Genomic DNA, 20,042 nt, shown 5'->3' with positions numbered 1-20,042 from the left:
TACTTTCTTCTCGCCACATGCAATAACCTACTGTAGTGAGCTGCCTACCAAGCGGCAGAAAAGACAAAGAAAGTGCAAAGAACAATCTGCTGTTTCTCCCGGATGCATCTGAAATTCAATCTAAGCACAAACGCAACATTTCGAATAGAATTCTCAGTTATTTTAGTGGACTACCTGTATTAAAGGAGCCTCAGATGTTTGTGTTTGTCATCTGTGTCCGTGCATGTGTATATAATACACACTGAATGAGATCTGTGAAGTTCTCGGGCTTGTGTATGTATACGGTTTTTAAATGTATACTGACTTTCTTTTTAAAACCGTTTGTAACCGGCTGGATGGATTATCGTTTATACCTCAAATGCGATGTGGTCACATGCATTTTTGACTACCTTGGCTTTGTATTTATAGTAGTCTGATCACAAGAACCCGTTTAGACCTGTATTTGGGGCTGACCACATGTGATGGAATCACCAAATACCAGGTGTCAACAGGATCATAGAATGTGGCCAACTAAAAAAAGGCAACATACTTTGTGTAAAGCACACTTATTATTTATTCTTGAGTTGAGCACTGATTTAATAAAATAAAAAATTAGATATTGCAAATGGCTCATTCTGGGCAGCTGCCAGAAAACGAGCCATTAGGATGTTTTTAGTGGATGCTGGTTAAAAGAGGAGTAAACTCAGTGTGGTTTGAGGTTTTCACTTTCCTTCCTACTGTGTATATAAGAGCTCATCAGAGGAAGTAAGGGCCTGTCACTCATAAGTGTTTTGGTAGATGATCAGGGCAGGTTCTGATCTGAAATCGCCTGTTAGTATGGCAGGATTGTTCAATATATGGATGTTTATAGTACTCGTCTTTGGATCAGTAGACTCGTTTCAGGCCTCCCTGCTTTCTCCTCGCATGTCATTCCCCCACGGTAAGTGAAACTCAGATTGATGAACAATAGCTAAATATTCTTTACTAATGGAAAACTTGCCTTTATGTAGTCAAGTGTGTCAAATTTAGAGTGTACGTTTTCAGAGTGATTGCATTTTGATTACACATTTCATCCAGATGGCTGCTGATATCACACATTTAACCATATTTCATACAGAATGTTTGTTGACTACAGTTTTGTGCTGTGACTTTGACAAATCAAACAATAGCTCAACTACTTACAAGACACTCACTGCTTATAAATGCACAAAAATTATTCCTAAATCAATCGGAATTTGATCATTCATGTAAACATGTTAATCCAAATGTCAGAAACTGATTATTACAATCTTCTAACTGTTAGTTAGTTTGGTATGAAATTCACAAATCAATCAAACATCAGTGTATGCAAATGTATAGGTTTAGACTAGAATAATATATAATCAATTATCAGATTCTTTCCAGGAAATGACCAGTGGGTGTAAGATTTCCTTTCTCAGGCATGTGGGTTTAGAGAGATATAGAAACAGAATATCAATATCTCTGCTCTACCCTATAGTCAATCAGACAATCAGTAAGATCTCACAATTTGTAAGATCTTGCGATCTATGTTCTGTGAATTTGTTAGTTTTGTTTTTTGTATTACACATTAGTGCTGTTTGCAAATGCTTAATGGTCTTATTGCAGCACCCTAGTGTGCTGATGGTAAACTAACCAATTCTCTCCAACCACATATTTTAAGACCAACAACATACTGCTGTCAAAATGTATATCTTAAGATTGTGGTTAGGCCTAGTTTCTGCTCTACACAGTATATCTGGCAAAGATATCTGAGCTACAGTCGGATAATCTAAAATATAACTAAGATGCTAAATGCAACAATCCTTCATAGATCAGTAGAATTGTCATGGCAAGTTAAATGTACACTGTCTTGAAGATTATAAATAAATGAAAATTATTAATAAATGAGTTTTTGGAAGGGAAATTACTCTGAAACTCACAGCTCACTTTGATATATTTGGCTTACACGTTTACTTTTTCAGAATAAAGACGCTCACATATATTAAAACTCTGCATGTATGACCACACTGAGGTTTCTCAGTCACAATTTGGTGCCCCTATAGAAACGGAAAATGGAAAGTTATTTTTCGAAATTGCTATAAGAACATTAACAAAGCAATTAGCATGAAAAAATAAATAATTCAGACTGTTTTTTACGTTAACTACTGTAAAGCACAAAACATATTATGGTCACATTTCTGTATGTGTGTGCAGGATTGCTAACCCTTGGCCTCATGCCCATGCTTATTTCCTCAGAACAAAAAGAGGAAGAGTCTCTGTTGTTGCTTAATTTCAAAACTGTGAACATACATAGGTTAAATTACAAATAAGATTATGAAAACAACAATCTTATTTAAAATGCATGCGCAAAGATTTGTGATCTTTGTATTTGTGTTGGTTTCATGTTTCAACAAAAGTTTTGATTTTAAGACTCTAAAAATCTTAGGTAACCATCAAGAAGTTACAATATATTTTTCTAGTGTACATATCCAAATATGTAAACACACATATTTTTTAATTCATAATATTTTCTTAAATCATTTCCAAAAAGGTTTTCAAACAAATAGTTAATGTTAGTTCATAGTGCATTAAATAATGTTAACATATACAACTTTTGATTTAAAAATGTATTAGTATATATTGAAAGTAACATTTACAAAGACTAATACATTCTGTAAAATTATTATTCCTTGTTAGTTCATATTAAAAATATTTGTTAACTAATGTTAACATATGTGACCTTATTTTAAAGTGTAATAAAGAAAACTTTGTGCCAAACTACTAAAGGTATTTTTTCAAGAATCTTAGCCTTTTAAGTTTTTCTTCATTCTTCATATCTCCACTAACTAAACATCTTAAGACTAATGGAGTTTTTGTTAGTTGCCTTATAAATGCCGTTTTGTGGTCCGTTCTGCAGCTCATTTTTGCTTATTGCGGTCCCAACCTACCGGCCCAATGGCCAGTCCGCCACTGATCAACCCCAAAGTGCATTTTTAAAGTAATAAATTAATATGGTGGCACAACTATTTTTTGGTGAGAAAGCCACTCATACAACAATAATTCGATATATAATGATGAAAAGATTATACATAGTTATCTTTAAATATTTAACAATTATATATATATAAAATATTCCGATAATTAAAATGCAGAAGAGTTAATCATTGATAAGACAATACAAAAAAAGCGGCTTTAGAATACAATGTATTGTTTACTACCATATTATTGATCATAAGTCAATCATTGGCATACAGTTCACAGCAATCCATTTCACAAGTGAATTTGTCAATCAGTTGGAGATTTATTATGAGGGCTTGTTTAAGGACCCATCAATCTACACCTGCGTCAGACATGCTTGTGTAGCGTCTCGGGTGCGTTGCATCATAAACATAAAATGTTTAGTTCACTGTGTCAAGTTAAATATAGTTTAATACTCCATCTTTAAACACATCTTGAGATCCCTTAGTTCGGATTTGCGCTCAATCAAGTGTTTTGAACGCAAGAACGTAACGCATGTCTGTGTTGTTGCTGGTGAAGATTTTGGTTTTCTTCACAGTATAAACTGCGCGTTTTCACACAGCTGAAGTTTCACTTACTGCCCTCTGGAGTAAACAGGTGGTACTACAAGCTTGCATTTCTCAGGAATCTTCCTTATACAGTGCATGAGATTAATTGTGTTAATTTTTTTAAAGCGTTATTTTTTATAAAATGAATCGCACTGAATTAACGCATTAAATCAACAGCCCTAATATATATATACACACACCAATCAGCCACAACATAAACCACCTGCCTACTATTGTATAGGTCCCCTTCGTGCCGCCAGAAAAGCGCCAACCCACATCTCATAATAGCATTCTGAGATGATATTCTTCTCACCACAATTATACAGAGCTGTTATCTGAGATACCGTAGACTTTGCCAGTTCAAACCAGTCTGGCCATTCACTGTTGACATCTGTCATCAACAAAGCATTTCCATCTGCAGAACTGTTACTCACTGGATGTTTTTTTGCTTTTGGCACCATTCTGAGTAACTACTAGAGACTTCTTTGTGTGAAAATCCGAGGAGATCAGCAGTATGGCACTATCAATCATCCATGCGATTATCTAATCAGCCAATCGTGTGGTAGCAGTGCATAAAATAATTCAGATATGGGTCAGGAGTTAATGTCCACATCTACAACCAGAATGAGAAAAAAATGTGATCTCAGTGATTTGGAGCGTGGCATGATTGTTGGTGCCAGATGGGCTGGTTTGAGTATTTCTGTAACTGCTGATCTCCTGGGATTTTCTCAGAATGGAGCCAAAAACAAAAAACTTCCAGTGAGTGGCAGTTCTGTGGATGGAAATGCCTTGTTGATGAGAGAGACAGAGAATTTCTAGACTAGTTCGAACTGACTATGTCTACGGTAACTCAGATAACCACCCTGTACAATTGTGGTGAGAAGAATATAATCTCAGAATGCTATTCTGAGATGTGGGTTGGCACTGTTTTGGCGGCACGAGGTGGACCTACATATACATATACAGTATGTATATATTTATATACTGTATAAATGAATGGGTTTGGGAAATGGGTTTGTCATGCCATTCACTATATAACTTAACCACTGTTTTTCTCTCACAGGAAGTCCAGAGCGTGTCTTGGGCATCTACCACAGCTCTACAGTGAAGAACTCCACCACTCTGCTCCTCAGCACTGATGCTCATACACTATTTGTTGGTGCTCGAGATGCTGTGCTCTCACTGGATGTCAGTCAGCCTGATAATATCACACTCAAAGAAAAGGTGAGTAAGGTTTTGAAGTAGTTTAGTGATGGGGGAAGAATTTGCACACAGAGAGTACTGTTATATTTAAATTTGCATATGCAAGAATGTTTGATTCTGTTCCTTTGAACTTCCTTCATGAAGATCTCAATAGATTTATTTTTACAGTTGGATTGGACAGCATCTAAAGACAATCTAAATAAATGTACAACAGCCTCAAAGACGGTAAGTGCTATTGCCAATGTTCTATATAAGGAATATTTCGGGTTTAATACAAGTTCAGCTCAATCAACGTCACTTGTGGCTTAATGCTGATTACCACAAAAATTACACATTTTCTTTAAAAAACAAAAATCAAAGTTAAAGTGAGTCACTTACAATGGAAGTGAATGGGGACAAATTTGGGAAGGTTTAAAGGTGGAACGTGAAGCTTATAATTTTATAAAAGCACTTCTGTTAAAACTTAAGCAGTATTTGAGCTGTAAATTTGTTTAAATTGTAATTTTACAGTTGTATTATGGTTTAAGGGTTTGTTGACATTACATTGTTATGTCAACGAAGTTGTGAAATTGGTGATAACTTTACAAAAAAAGGTTAATAAGCTATTTTACCACACTAAAATCGCATTAACACGCACAATGTTTAAATCTTGTGTCTATACTTTTGAACAGTGATTATTGTACCATTTATGGATTGGCCTCATTCACTTCCATTGTAAGTGCCTCTTTTTTTCTTTTTCTTTCTTTTTTTTTTTTAATAAATTTTTGTTTTCTGGTAAACAAGATGGTCACAAACGCTGTTGATTGAACTTAACTTGTATTGAACCCAAAATATTCCTTTAAGAATTTCCTGGGATAGAAACTTTATTATTTCCTGTCATTAAATGTGATTTATGGTACCGTATAACTGTACAACATATAACCGTTTCTCCATAACTGTGCAGGACTGTGGCAACTTCATCCGTATTCTACAATTTTTCAACTCTACACACCTTTATGTCTGTGGAACGAATGCATATGGACCACAAGGCATAATCATTGTAAGTTTAAAAGAATTGCACAAGATCAATAGATTTAATCTTAAACACTAACATATTGGACATCTCTTTTTTAGCCAGCAAGTTCTCTGAGTGCCAACAGAGAAACAAAGGATGCCAAAAACTGCTGTCCCTACAGTTCCACCCAGAGGAACACAGCCATCATTGTTGGTGAGAGGGCAGAAACTGAATTTAGGATTACCTCAAAAATATTCCAATGAAATATACTTTTTTAAAGGGACAGTTTACCAAAACAATTTTATTCTGTCATCATTTACTCACCCTCATGTTGTTTCAAACTATTTGACATTCTTTCTTTCATGGAACACAAAAAGATTAGATGTTAAGCAGAAAGTTAGTCTCAGTCACCATGCACTATTAATGTATGGAAAAAGATGCAATGAGAGTAAATGGGGGCTGAGGCTAACAGTTTGCTAAACAGCTTATGTGTTCGACAGAAGAAAAAAAGTCCTACAGTTTTGGAACAATATGAGGTAATTGTATTTCTTGATGTAAACTATCACTTCAAATGCTAAAATTTCACTGCACATACATAACTGTGGCCTCTCATTTACAGATGAAGAGCTGTACACAGCGACCAATGTTGGCTTCTTTGGGGACAAACGTGTCATTGCTCGCTGTCTTAGCAAAGGCACACATAACAACTTGGTGCTTGAAAGTGTGCCAAAATTGTTAAATGGTTTGTATAAACTCTGTCTGACCCAAACATAAGGCTACCACAAAGCACTGTATTTAATGTATTTCTTAATTATTCTTGTCTAAATTCAATCAATGGTTTAAGTTTTGTGAGTTTGAGGTGGAACTATCTGTTTTTATCTGACCAACGGCAGACAGGAAACAGTCATTATTTGTGTAATTCTGTTTGGTGATGTAAAAATGACAATCTTCATCTTTAAGAGTGAAATATTGAGTCTTTTAATAGTGAAATGTTTTGTACTTCTCTTAGACCCTTTATTCATAAGTTCTACACACATCGGCAGTGAAGGCAAGGTCCTATTATTCTTCACTGAGGTTGGGGACTTGAAAGGGGACTCATTTGTGAACTCTTTTACTGTGTCTCGTGTGGCCCAGGTTTGCACGGTGAGATCTTTCTCTCATTCTGAATCTGAATAAATTACTTCTATAACTAAAGATCAATTAGTCCATTAGAATGTTGTTTGCAAATATTTCATGAACAACTGGATTTACATTTAGATTTACATATATGATACTGTCTAGTTTTAATAGTATCATCAAAACAATTACTTTTAAACAGGATGACAAAGGGGGAAACCGTGTCCTACAGAAGCGCTGGACATCCTTTGCTAAGGCTCAGCTGGTTTGCCAACAAGCGCAAGAGCTCCAGTTCAACATGTTGCAAGATATTGTCACACTGTCCCCACCAGACGATGAGTCTCCAGACAAAACTCTGTTCTACGGAGTCTTTATCCCCCAATGGTGCCAACAAATACATTTCAATCAAAACCTCCATCAAGACAAAAATTAACTTTTCTGACTTTTGTTTAAACTCTTCCAATCTATCATTCTCTCTATCAGGTCATCTTCCTCTGGTCTGTCAGCAGTGTGTGCTTTCAGTTTGACAGATATTAAAGAAGCTTTTTCGGGGGACTACAAGACCTATGATATACACGGAAACTTCTGGTCACGCCAGCCAAACACATACGGCAAACTCGGCAAGGTAACAAAGACTAAGACAGCCAAGTGCATCTACTATAACATTGGGTTGAAGGTCCAGAGTGTTTGCGCCACTATCACAGAGTGCCCGCACACTTTTTCAGGTCTTGGTTTTGGAAGACTTTTTTCCATTCACTTTTTTATAGGATTTCTTAAAATCATTTATAAAGGTTTTAAAGCCATGAAGTGAACCAATCAACTCCAAGGTGAATCACATTACAAACTTTGATTTAAAGCAAAAACAAAAAACAAATCAGACAAAAAGACAAAGGTACAAGACTGAATACTTAATGTCTTTAATAAGGTAATAAACTACAATCCCATGAAGCATTGCAAACGATGTAATTAGATTAAGGGGAATATTCTAGGTTCAATACAAGTTATGATCAATAGACAACATTTTTGGCATAATGTTGATTACCACAAAAAACAAATATATATATTTCGACTCGCCCCTCCTTTTCATTAAAAATAAAAGCAAAATCTCAAGGTTACAGTGAGGCACTTACAGTACAATGGAAGTTAATGGGGCAATTTTTTGTGGGTTTAAAGGCAGAAATGTGAAGCTTATAATTTTATAAAATTGACTTACATACATTTTTCTGTTAAAAATAGTGAATTATTTGAGCTGTAAAGTTGTTTAAATTTTTTTTTCCCCCGGTCGTTTTAGGTTTTTGGCATTGCGTGGTCATGACAATGAATTCAAAAAATGTTATATAACTTCACACATAAATGGTTAGTAAGTGGTTTTATCACAGTTAAATCATGCTAACACAAATATTGTTTACGTCTCGTGGCTATACCACAAGACGTAAACAAGTGAAACATTGAGTGATTTAACATTTACAGTTTGGCCCCATTCACTTCCATGTTATGTGCCTCACTGTAACCCAGATTTTTGCTTTTCTTGTTTGGAAGAAAAGGAAAGACAAGGCAAAACTATATTTTGTGGTAATCAACATTAATGCTGTTGATTGAACTTGCATTGAACCCTGAATAATCCTTTTACAACTATGGGAAACTTTAGAACTACAGTATAGATGTTAAATTGTTTTAATTAATTAATTAAGTTGAAATATTGTAAAATATTAAGATTAATACAAATTTACAAGTACTTCAAGAGTTATGGATTGACTCAATTACGTCATTCACAAAGTGTTACTGGAGTGGGCGGTCACTGCAATGCTCTTTTGCTGCTGCTTGTTTGACGTGATTCTCTTATTGGTGGATTTTTCCCCTCAGGATCATGGATAGTGTTGCTTTCACCAGGAATTCCACTATTAAACACAATTTTAAAAAGAGACTTAAGGCTTCAACAGAAGCACAAACCCCCGATTAACAACCTCAGAGCTCATGATAAGTCTGTCTCTAAATGTTTATAAGTTATGGTTAATAATCAATTTCCCTAAGAAAAAAGTAAATGTGATTTTTACTCACAGAGCCAGACTGTTGCGCTCTATTGTAAACTGTTTGTTTGAGCAGCCCCAGAACCAGTGGCCTGAGTTTGGTGGAACAAGAAACAACATTTGCAACACATTTGAAATATATGCGTAATGTGACATATTGTGGAACAGGATATGAGAAAAGAAATAATGGCAAAAACTTCACTTTAGGGGAAGGAGCAATTTATTACATTATAGCACTGTCAATTCTGATTTCATGTTATTTTTGTGTCTTCAATCAATCAATCAATCACATTTATTTCTATAGCACATTTAAAACAACACAAGTTGACCAAAGTGTTTTACAATAGAAACATTTAAATACGGCCACATTTAAATACATACACAATAAAAACATAAACCAAAATATAAATACAGGCTAATAGAGAAAAGTTGAGCTTTAAAAGACACAATTGTACCACAGGATCTAATGAGGAGAGGCAGACTATTCCAAAGGAGAGGGCACTATCACCTTTAGATTTCAAAGGTACTTGGGGACACTTAAAAGCGGACTCTGTGAAGACCTTAATGGTCTAGCGGTTTGATATCGATGGAGAAAGTCAGAAATTTAATCAGGTGCAACCCCATGCAGACCCAAGAGAACCTTAGATTGAACTATATATTTAACTGGAAGCCAGTGCAAAGAGGCCATCACAGGAGAAACACTATTGTGCTTCCCAGTGCCAGTTAGGAGTCTAGCTGCTGCATTTTGCACTAACTGTAAATGTGATAATGAAGCATTTGAAAGCCCCAAATGCAATGAATAACAGTCTCCAGATCCTTGAATGACAGAAACGGTTGAAAAAAGCCCCCTTTTACCACCGAATTAATTTGCTCGAAACTTTGAGGAGATCAGACTCTGTTCTGTGTTTTGCACTATACCCAGACTAAAATGTATAAACATTTATATATTCTTTTAAAAAAGCAGAAAGCTGAAGGGAAATAACATTCAACAAATGTTTTTATAAAAGAGGTCATTTTGAAATCAGCCTGTAATTATTATTATTATAATTATTTTTTTGTGTGAGTTTTCTCCCTTTTCTCCCCAATTTGGCATGCTTAATTCCCAATGCGCTCTAGGTCCTCGTGGTGGTATAGTGACTCTCAGTTGCCTCCATGTCTGAGACTGTTAATCCACACATCTTATCAAGTGGCTTGTTGAGCATGTTACCATGGAGACCTAGTGCGTGTGGGGATGAGTTGTGCTATCTTCCACGCACAACTCATCACGTGCCCCACCAAGAGCAAGGACCCCATTATGGCGACCACGAGGAGGTTAACCCAATGTGACTCTACCCACCCTAGCAACTGGGCCAATTGGTTGCTTAGGTAGCCTGACTGGAGTCACTCAGCACGCCCTGTATTTGAACTTGCGACTCCAGGTGTGGTAGTCAGCATCTTTAATTGCTGAGCTACTCAAGCTCCCCAGCCTGTAATGATGTGGGGTCAAGACTAGACTTTTTAAGGAGGGGTTGCACTACCACATGCTTAAAACATGACGGGACCGTGCCATTTATTAAACTACTGTAGACTATTGGCAAAAGACTAGAACCGACAACATCCAGAACCTGGATTAAAAAGCGAGGGGGAACAATATCTACAGAGCATTAGGCAGGCTTCAGATGGTGAGAGAGAGTGACAGGTTCAAACTTAATAATGTGGGAAGAACGGGGGGGAAGATCAAGATTAAGGTCAAGAGAAGGAACGCTAGATCTAATAGTGTCAATCTTATCCATGAAATAATGTAGAAAATGTTCACATGCTGTCAAAGATTCATCAGGAAATGTGGTATTGGCAGGATTGAGTGCTGTATTGTGTGAAATGGTACTTTGTGACTATAAGAATTCTTCAAGATTATCAGAAATGCCTTTGCTGCTTTAACAGAGTGCTGTAAGTAGTCATACAATCTCTAAGAATATAACAAGATACCTGAAGCTTATATTTTTTCCACTTCCTCTGCTCTGCTCCACTTTTGTTTAAATATATGGGTATCATTATTTAGCCATGGCTGGTGTCTAGCTTCAGGTTTTTACAGTTTTAAAAGGAGCAATAGAGTCCAAGATATCACTGCATGTACTGTTAAAATGTGACACCAACACATCTGTTCACAGACTAGATTGAAAAGACTCAATGGTATGGAACACCAGAAATGAATAATATACATCAAAGAACTGGCATGCTGATGAAGACTTTATTGAACGGACACAACTGCCTAATGGCTTAGTGTTCGAAATTGACCCAGAAGAGAAACATTAAAAGTAATCGGCATATGATCCGAGAGGCAAATGTTGTCTATGACCACATCACAAACCACACCCCATGACAGCATCAAATCCAAAGTGTGAACCTGCCTGTGAGTGGATCCCACCACAGATTGAGTGAGTGGGTCCAGCAAATGTAAAAATTCACTAACCAGAGGCTTACTGGGACAGCAGACATGATAGTTAAAATCGCCTACATTTAGAAGGCTATCACAATTAATTATCACAGAAGATAAAAATTCAGAAAATTCTAGAATAAAATCCTTTTTGTAGTTGGGAGCTCTGTATATAAGTGCAAAGAGGGCAGAAATATACATATCTATTTTAAATTGCTGCATCTCAAAACTTGCATATTCCATAGTTATCTTATCTCTTCACAGTGTGGATTATTTAACGACAGTGACAGCGTGTTAAACACTGTAAAAAAGAGCTTCCTTACTGAAAAACCTGTGCGCCCTGTGGGGAAGAAACTGCTTCTATCATCCACGGTGGAGCGTTATAGCCGTATAGCTGCTCAGAGAACTCAAGCTGCAAATAAACGCAACTACACCCTCCTATACCTGATCACTGGTAAATACATAATGAATATTTAGTTACTGTTAACTTCTGTTTATTTGTTATTTCTCCTGATTATTAAGGCTAGACTCCTTCCATTCCTGTCTTTCTGTTTTCTTCAGAGTCTGGCTTTCTTCATAAAGTTGTCCTGCTGTCTAAAGGTCCTCATATCATCGAGGAGATTCAGGTTTTTAAGCAACCACAGACCATGAAAAATATTCTCCTCTCCACCAGCAAGGTTTTAAAGCATTCATTCTCTTTCTTTGTCTTTTCCCTTTGCTGATCAAACAGTGGTACATTTTACACACATTGGCTGTTACAAAACCTAGTTAGCTGCTTTGCTAACTCCTGCCTCCTTGCTAACCACTTTTACTCTAATTCATAATTTGAAAAACTATACATTTTAACACTTATATTACAGACTGACTTACATTTACACACTAATTCCAATGTGATTAGCTTCCACGGTAGCTTGCCTGAATTCGCCAACCCTATCCGTTAGGCTAAGGATTTGGTTTAGGTAAGGATGCCTGTTTTGTGTAACTCTCATTTTATTTTAGATCACTATTGGTTACATTCAGGTTAAGGTTTTAGGTTAGGGAGGTATGTTTTACTAATGTAAACCTCCATCTATCTAATATTCACCTTAAAACATGTGTCTGATTACAACACCATTTCACTGGCTTTTGGCACCCCCTGTGGAACATTTCACTGGGAAACTGCAGCCAAACATGTCATGAAGCACATTTCATTTTTGCAAAAATGTTGCACAGTCACGTAATGTTTATGAGACCAGGCTGAAATAATTGGATATCATATCAGCAGAAAACCTTTTTTATTGGTGCATCCCTACTGCCTACTTTTTTAAACATTCTTTACATCTGTGATGCCTGAAAATGCTTCTACATAGGCAGCTCACTAGGTTTTGTACCAGAGCCATAAATAATTGAATGCATAATGTGTTCATGTCTCATTCTTTGGCCTTTATTGACTTTTATAAATTCTTTTAAGGGTGTGCTGTTCATTGGCTCTTCTGAGGGTGTATTTAGTGTGCCTGTGTCCAACTGCTCAGCCTATCCTAACTGTGCAGAGTGTGTGTTAGCACGTGACCCATTCTGTGGCTGGGATTCAGAGACCAGAGTGTGCACTACTGTGTCTAGTATTGGGTCTCATCTGTGAGTTATCCTTTCTGTACCAGAAATTGGTCTATTAAATGCACTCTTTTTATTAAATCAATGTCTGATCCAATGGGTAAATTGTTGTAAGCTATACCTGTATATCGTTCATGAAAATGACAACCTGTATAGGCCTAATGCTGCTCATCTTTTTTGTGTTTCAAACACAGACACCAGGACGTAGAAGGCGGAGACGTCCATGAAAATTGCGTAGAGTTAAAAAATACTGCTGCAGGTCCTGCTACAGGTGAATGCATCTTCTGTGTTACCTACAAGACTTACATTTTCTCACCACATGTCTAATACCAAAACAAATATTAAAAACCAGATCTTACCAATTAATGGCTAAATTCTTAACTCATCTAGATAACTGAGAAGATTCATCGTCATACAATGCTTTATATGGAGACAGCGTTTTTGCTAGTTAAGTTGCACTCAATCTATAATTCTAGCTTTGTTGAAAAGAAGAAGAGGGAAACACAATGACTACGTTTTTTACTACCTTTACGCCTCTCATCCACACTATAAGTGTTTTCTTCCATGAAAAACAGAGCTTATCATCAAAGCATACTTCTGAAATACTTTTTTTACGAATTTCCGAATGAAAAATTAATTTACAAATGAAAATGTATAAGTTAATATGACCTCATATAAAACTACTCTTGCATATTTTAGCAACATTTTAAATAATTTTTGTATAGTCTAACTAAAATTTGTCATAGATTGTGAATATTTTGTGAATGTACTTATGTTTAACATCAGTCAGTATTAAATTTCATACTTGTGTCTTTCTCTAGTGACACAGATAGCACAGTTTAATGAGATTGTGGTTTTACCATGTCCATTGAGATCCAGACTGGCAGAAGTGACATGGAGGTTTGCAAACAACAGTGTTGTGTCCCAGTTTCCATACCTGCAGCAGACAGACGGCAGCCTGACCTTCCGTGTCACTCCAGATACTGTGAACACCTACAGCTGCATCTCAGAGGAACTTGACTTCAAGCAAACCATTGCTGCCTTCTCTGTAATTCTTCCTTTTCAACCTCGCTCTCTCTCTGACCCAACATACCAGAATCATGGAATCGCCCTGAACAAAAGCAAGGACACTGAAGTGGAGCCAATCCCTGAATACTACACAACACATGGGTTTGAAGAATCAAACCCTACAAAATGGAAAACGATAGATCAATTTATTACGACAGACAGGGGCAATACACAACAAGCGCAGGACTAATCACATAAACACTTCTGGAAAAGCTGTTTGTATCTCCCAGAAAAGTTACTACACTGAAATGGTTGCTTTTTGCTTTCTGTTTGTCATGTGTCTCTGTGTATTTGCTGCTTTTGTGGTCCTGTGGAGACACAGTTTGCGATGTAACAGAACTGCCCCTCAGAAACCCCCTAAAGACACTGAGACAGACAATATCTGGCAAACTGAAATGGAGGAAAATAAAACCTCTACCAGCTGAGCCCAAAAACCTGCAGTACCAATAATAGAAGGGTTTGTCATAAAGAATACGCATATTCTTGAGATATGATACGAATCATGTCCCACACTTTTACAATGGCAACATTTTCACTTTGAAATTAGTCAAAGGGATGATCACAAATGTTCTTGACACAAATATAGTTCCATTTTATTTATAATTCATTTATTTCATTCTTATATGTTCTGTCGCAACTATGTCAGCTCTGCACTGTAAACCCTAATGTTGTCATTACTGGAAAAATCAAGTTGTCTTAATTAAACATTACTTGAAATGTCAATTAATTTTTAGGCTCATAAATCAAATATCTAAGATCCTTGAACTTGTTTGTTTAAAAAATCTATAGACTTAAGATTTGAAGTGTTAATAACGATTGAGTACACAATTGATGCTATGAGGAATACCCACAATCCCTTCTGCTTAAATTATTTAGTTTTTCTTCCTTGGTGAAAGAGAACTGATGGGGGTATTTAAATGCATTTCGGTGGAGAATTAAGTTTAGGCTATTCATTGACTGACCTAAAATTGGTTATGATTGTCGGGATCCTGCCACTTCTTTTGATATTATTTAAAACCACAAAATTAACCATAGATATTATTATATGGCTACTATTACTAAAACCAAGTTACCAAATTAATACTACAGTAATGCTGTAGTAAAACCGTGGATAATTGTATCAAAACATTGGTTACTGCCAAAAAGAAAGAAAACTTTGTTACTAAAGTCGTAGTTGATACAATATTTCTACATTAAATCCATTGGTAGTTTTCATAAGGGTATAATTATTAACGAGGGTTAAAGATCATTGTCAATGTGTTAACACCTCTGAATTTAAATAAGCCTGTAAAAATGGTCATACAAGCCCATTATAATACACGTGATGTCTTGGTTTGTCATTACTTGGTGTGAATAACTCCAGATGCTGTTTTTCTGTCATTTACCTCATGAAAGCACTGCTCCCTCTTTGATCGAGCGCTGTGGCTGAAAGGGTGAGCGCTGTCTGCTGGTGTATTTTAGCATTTCTGTGCATCACAATGAGCGGAAGAAAAAATAGTTCCGGAGCCTGTGCAACAATTCACTCATATAATTATTCTTTTCCACTTCGAAGATTATGGGATACATTAATATTCATGTTATCTAAATAATAAGATCACTAGTAAAAAATAAAAACTTCAAAATCGATATTTTATGTGAGGATCGATATTCTTGATACCGCATCAGTATCGGAAGTATCGATCCGCCCATCCCTACTAACAAGCTTGAACTTGTGAATTGGTCTTGGGTCTCTCAACCTTGCCAAGATTTATCTAGCTTGGTCTCCCAGCTAAAAAGTTTCCAACCCCCTCTAAAAACAGCTAAGACCAGCTTGTTTCTCTCTCACAGGGATATATCATAAAACATCTCGCCATTTAGCTAAAATCTGCATGTAACCAACTGTATAAACGAGTCGTCATCATTATTGCACGTTAAATGAAACCACTTTGTTTGGTTCTGTATCAAAATAAATGATAGCTGCTTGTTGGTACACTTGACCCTTTGTGTATAATTTATTACTGGTTATTAGTTTCGTTTTATTGAACGCGTGAGAAATAAAACCTGTCTTATACGGGTTAGTGGGAGGAGAATACATTTTCGTTTAGTCAGTAGTCAGTAAATTACGTGGCAAATAAAAGGGTCTGTCAGAATAATCGGTAAGTAAACAGGTTACAGTTCGTTCTTTTGTTTAGTGACAAACCTTCCGCTAAATAAATACACTCGAGAGCCCGCGCACGTGATTAACAACTGATTGATCTCTTCTCGAGCTCTGGCTGTGCCTTAAAATGAGCTGCCGACTGATCAGCAGTGATTTTGTACATCGTAGTCTCAAAACTAAGTCAGCTGCCTATCTACAGCATTTTATTGGTTATAGTCTCACTATAGTGGGCTGCCTACATATGGCCAAAAGTATTGGCAGTGACATACATTTTTTGTTTTGCAAAGTTTGCTTATTTTTTCACATGTTTCTATGTTATACTGGGGGGGGGATTATAAGCATTTAATACATTTAAAGGCTTTTAATTTCAAAAACACTAAATCTATGCAAAGAGTCAATATTTACAGTGTTGACTTGTTCTTCATAACCTCTGCAATTCGCTCTGGCATGCTGGACATCAGCTTCTGGGCCAAATCCTGACTGATGGCGATCCATTCTTGACTGATTAGTGCTTGTAGTTAGTTGATCACAATTTGTGATCTTCTGTTTGTCAACATGCTTTTTGAGGATTGACGATGCTTTTCGATGGGCTTAAGATCTGGAGAGTTGCCTGGCCACGGATCCAAAATTTCAATGTAATGATCTCCGAGCCACTTCATTATCACTCTTGCCTTGTGACATGGTGCTCCATCATACTGGAATATGCACAGATCATCACCAAATTGCTCCTGGATCGTTGGGAGAAGTTGCTTTGCAGGACGTTTTGATACCATTCTTTATTCTTGGCAGTGTTTTTGGGCAGAATTGTGAGAGAGCCCACTCCCTTGGATGAAAAGCAACCCCACACATGGATGGTCTCAGGATGCTTCACTGCTGGCACGACACAGGACTCATGGTAGCGTTCACCTTTTCTTCTCCGAACTATCGTTTTTCCAGATGTCCCAAACAGTCGGAAGGGGGCTTCATCAGAGAAAATAACTTCGCACCAGTCTTCTGCTGTCCAATCCTTGTACTTCCTGCAGAATTTCAGTCTGTCCTTGATGTTTTTCTTGGAGAGAAGTGGCTTCTTTGCTGCCCTTCTTGACACCAGGCCATTGTCCAAAAGTCATTGCGTCACTGTGCGTGCAGATGCGCTCACATCCACCTGCTGCCAATATTGTGCAAGCTCTGCACTGGTGGTGACACGATTCCGTAGCTGAATCCTCAGGAGGAGGCGGTCCTGACGCTTGCTGGACACTCTGGGATGTCCTGAAGCCTTCTTCACTGCAGTTGAACCTCTCTCCTTGAAGTGCTTGATGATCCGGTAAATGCTTCTTTCAGGTGCAATATATTCTTTGCAGCAATTTCCTTGCATGTGAGGCCATTTTGATGCAAAACAATGATGGCTGCCCGTCTTTTTTTGGAGGTAACCAATGCTAACAAGAACACAATGATTGGAAGCAATTCTCCCCTCCTTTTATAGCAAACAGTCTACTCTTATAATCCAATCTGAATGATAGAGTGATTCCACCTGACTAGTACTCGTTCACACTTTCCCATGTGCTGCTGATATGATTAGTGAAATGATGTTGGCTGGTAATTTTGTGCCAGGGCCAAAAAACAGTGAAATTTGGGTTTTTGTGATAAAGTTCTTTTTTTGGCCAATTAAGCGTTTTGCAATTATTTAAAATGCATCTGATCACTCTGCACAATTATCTAAAAACAATGTGAATCAACACCACAACAACTGAAGCAAATACATTTGCGAAACACAAAATGTATCTTACTGCTAATACTTTTGGCCACGGCTGTAGATGGGATTTTATGAAACCTAATCGATTCATCTCAAAAGTGAGCCTGCCTAGAAGGTGATTTTTGAGTAGCCTCTGTTCAGAGGAGTAAAAATGACTACTTCTACAGTATGTAGGCTATACTCTGTATTAACATTAAGGACCCTAAATGTATTCTAAGAATGGCATGTTAAATATTTGTAGTGTGCAGTATGTATACTTTGCACAGTATGATACTTTTCTCTAATTCACAGAATACCTTGGCCTATTATGTATTTGCCAAAATATGCACTATGCCACAGACCACAGTTTGTTTCTAGATTCATTATTTGAATAGACTGCCAAGAGATTATATGACATTTTTATAAAAAAATAAATAATATATATATATATTTAAATGCAAAATACCCAGAATATACCAACATATAAAACATGAATCAGTGAGGTCATGGGACAGCAAGGTAGCATATACTTTTTTTAAATATTGTGTTTCAGATATATATATATAAAAAAAAATAGTAAGCAGTCAGTATACCTTACTTTGCAGTAATCAGTAATTAGTCAAGTATGATTCCAGTCTGAACATAGCTGCTGTAGGTTGGCAGCTCACTTCGCTAGGTTTCAAAACGCAGCCATTTAATGTTTGAATTGTGTAATATAAAGGGATTAAAGAACTGTTTCATTATACAATTTTAGTAGATTTAAAAACAAAAACAAATATAAACATTCATAACTGCAAACTTAAAATGGGAGACCTAAGATTTTCATCCTACATATGGAGACAAGAAGCATATTTGGCTAGTCCTCATTTTTCATGTGATTTTTGTTTAAAGTTGCAGTATAAAGGTGTGACTCATATCCCCGTAAGATATGGCATGTTCAATGACAACTACAGTGAATGGAGTGACGGTGATGACTCATATCATCCCAACAGTGGAAAAAAATTTGTTTCTGGACCCAAAAAGAGCTTGGTTGTCCCAGAAAAGCCCAGTCTGCCACATGCAACCAGGATGTTCCTGAAGGGAAAGCCCCTGTTTCACAGTAACATTCAAATAAATCTCTATTGGCAGCAGAAAATAATTTTGACCTCTCCCTCAGTTTGTAAAAACAAGCATGTGTACAGTAAAGCACCTACATTGGAAGACTATGGGGCAAGGCATCACACCACAACAATGTTAAAATTGCAGACTATTTTGAAAGTGTAGAAATGAACAGCGATGTAGCAAGGTATTCTGTGCCCCCTGAATGTATTGGTCAGGGACCCTTTCCTATTAAAAAAAAAAGTTTAGAATTTGTTGTGGGGGCCCCCCTGGACCTGGGGGCCCCTAGTATTGCTGCCACCTTCCACCCCACTAACTAGTGCCCTGGACACAAAACGTAATCATTATAACTGATAATATGAAGCTAGTATGATTGCTAACCAGCCTTGACTGTGCAAAGTTATAACCAATTCTTAAATGAATATAAGTGCTTTAACAAAAATATGAGTTTCTTCTTCTAAACCCTCTAATCTAATTGCCCTATAGATTCCATTGTAAGTGCATTACTGTGGACCTATTTTTGTTTTGGTTTGTGGTGGTGGCGTAGTGGACTAAAGCACATAACTGGTAATCAGATGGTCGCTGGTTCGATCCCCACAGCCACCACCATTGTGTCCTTGAACAAGACACTTAATCCAGGTTGCTCCGGGGAGATTGTCCTTGTAATTAGTGCACTGTAAGTCGCTTTGGATAAAAGCGTTTGCCAAATGCATAAATGTAAATGTAGTTGAAAGATGGGTGTAAATCATTTTCTGTGGTCATCGACATGGTGTCGAGAGCTTACATTTTATTGAACCCTGAAAATTTCTGTAAATAAATGGTGTTCAGAACTTACAATTATGCATACTGGGATGTGATTAGAGATACATCCTTGAATTGAATGTGTAGTGTGTGTTAAGTAAACTTTTGTTTGTTTGGGCAGTTGGTGCAGGTGTTTACTGGTTTGGTAATCATGGCTTTGAGCACCATCACATTCGTCATCAACACACTGCCTGCTAAGATTATATTCACTCTTGGACTTCCTGTGAATGACAAACATATAAACTTTATAATCTGTATTCACTATTCATTTAACTGAAATATTAGGTGTTTGTGTATTGTATTATATTGTCTACTGTATATTGTCTGATTGTTTTTGTA

General features: G+C 36.8%; 1 protein-coding gene across 1 annotated transcript; it reads left to right on the top strand.

Annotated features, from left to right (window-relative positions):
- The first annotated feature begins 773 nt into the window (after positions 1 to 773).
- On the top strand, positions 774 to 14,672 carry LOC127658156 (semaphorin-4A). Its single transcript, XM_052147285.1, is given in 15 exon segments — positions 774 to 919; positions 4,609 to 4,769; positions 4,917 to 4,973; positions 5,692 to 5,787; positions 5,862 to 5,955; positions 6,362 to 6,484; positions 6,752 to 6,885; positions 7,061 to 7,242; positions 7,342 to 7,483; positions 11,563 to 11,752; positions 11,860 to 11,975; positions 12,749 to 12,912; positions 13,083 to 13,159; positions 13,710 to 14,140; positions 14,142 to 14,672. Coding segments are annotated over 15 exon segments (2,349 nt in total). The 5' UTR covers positions 774 to 777; the 3' UTR covers positions 14,382 to 14,672.
- The last annotated feature ends 5,370 nt before the right edge of the window (positions 14,673 to 20,042 follow it).

This window comes from Xyrauchen texanus, chromosome 17 (assembly GCF_025860055.1).
Source record: "Xyrauchen texanus isolate HMW12.3.18 chromosome 17, RBS_HiC_50CHRs, whole genome shotgun sequence".
Lineage (NCBI taxonomy): Eukaryota > Metazoa > Chordata > Actinopteri > Cypriniformes > Catostomidae > Xyrauchen > Xyrauchen texanus.
The sequence above is the reverse complement of the archived record's forward strand: the minus strand, read 5'-3'. Positions and strand labels throughout refer to the sequence as shown.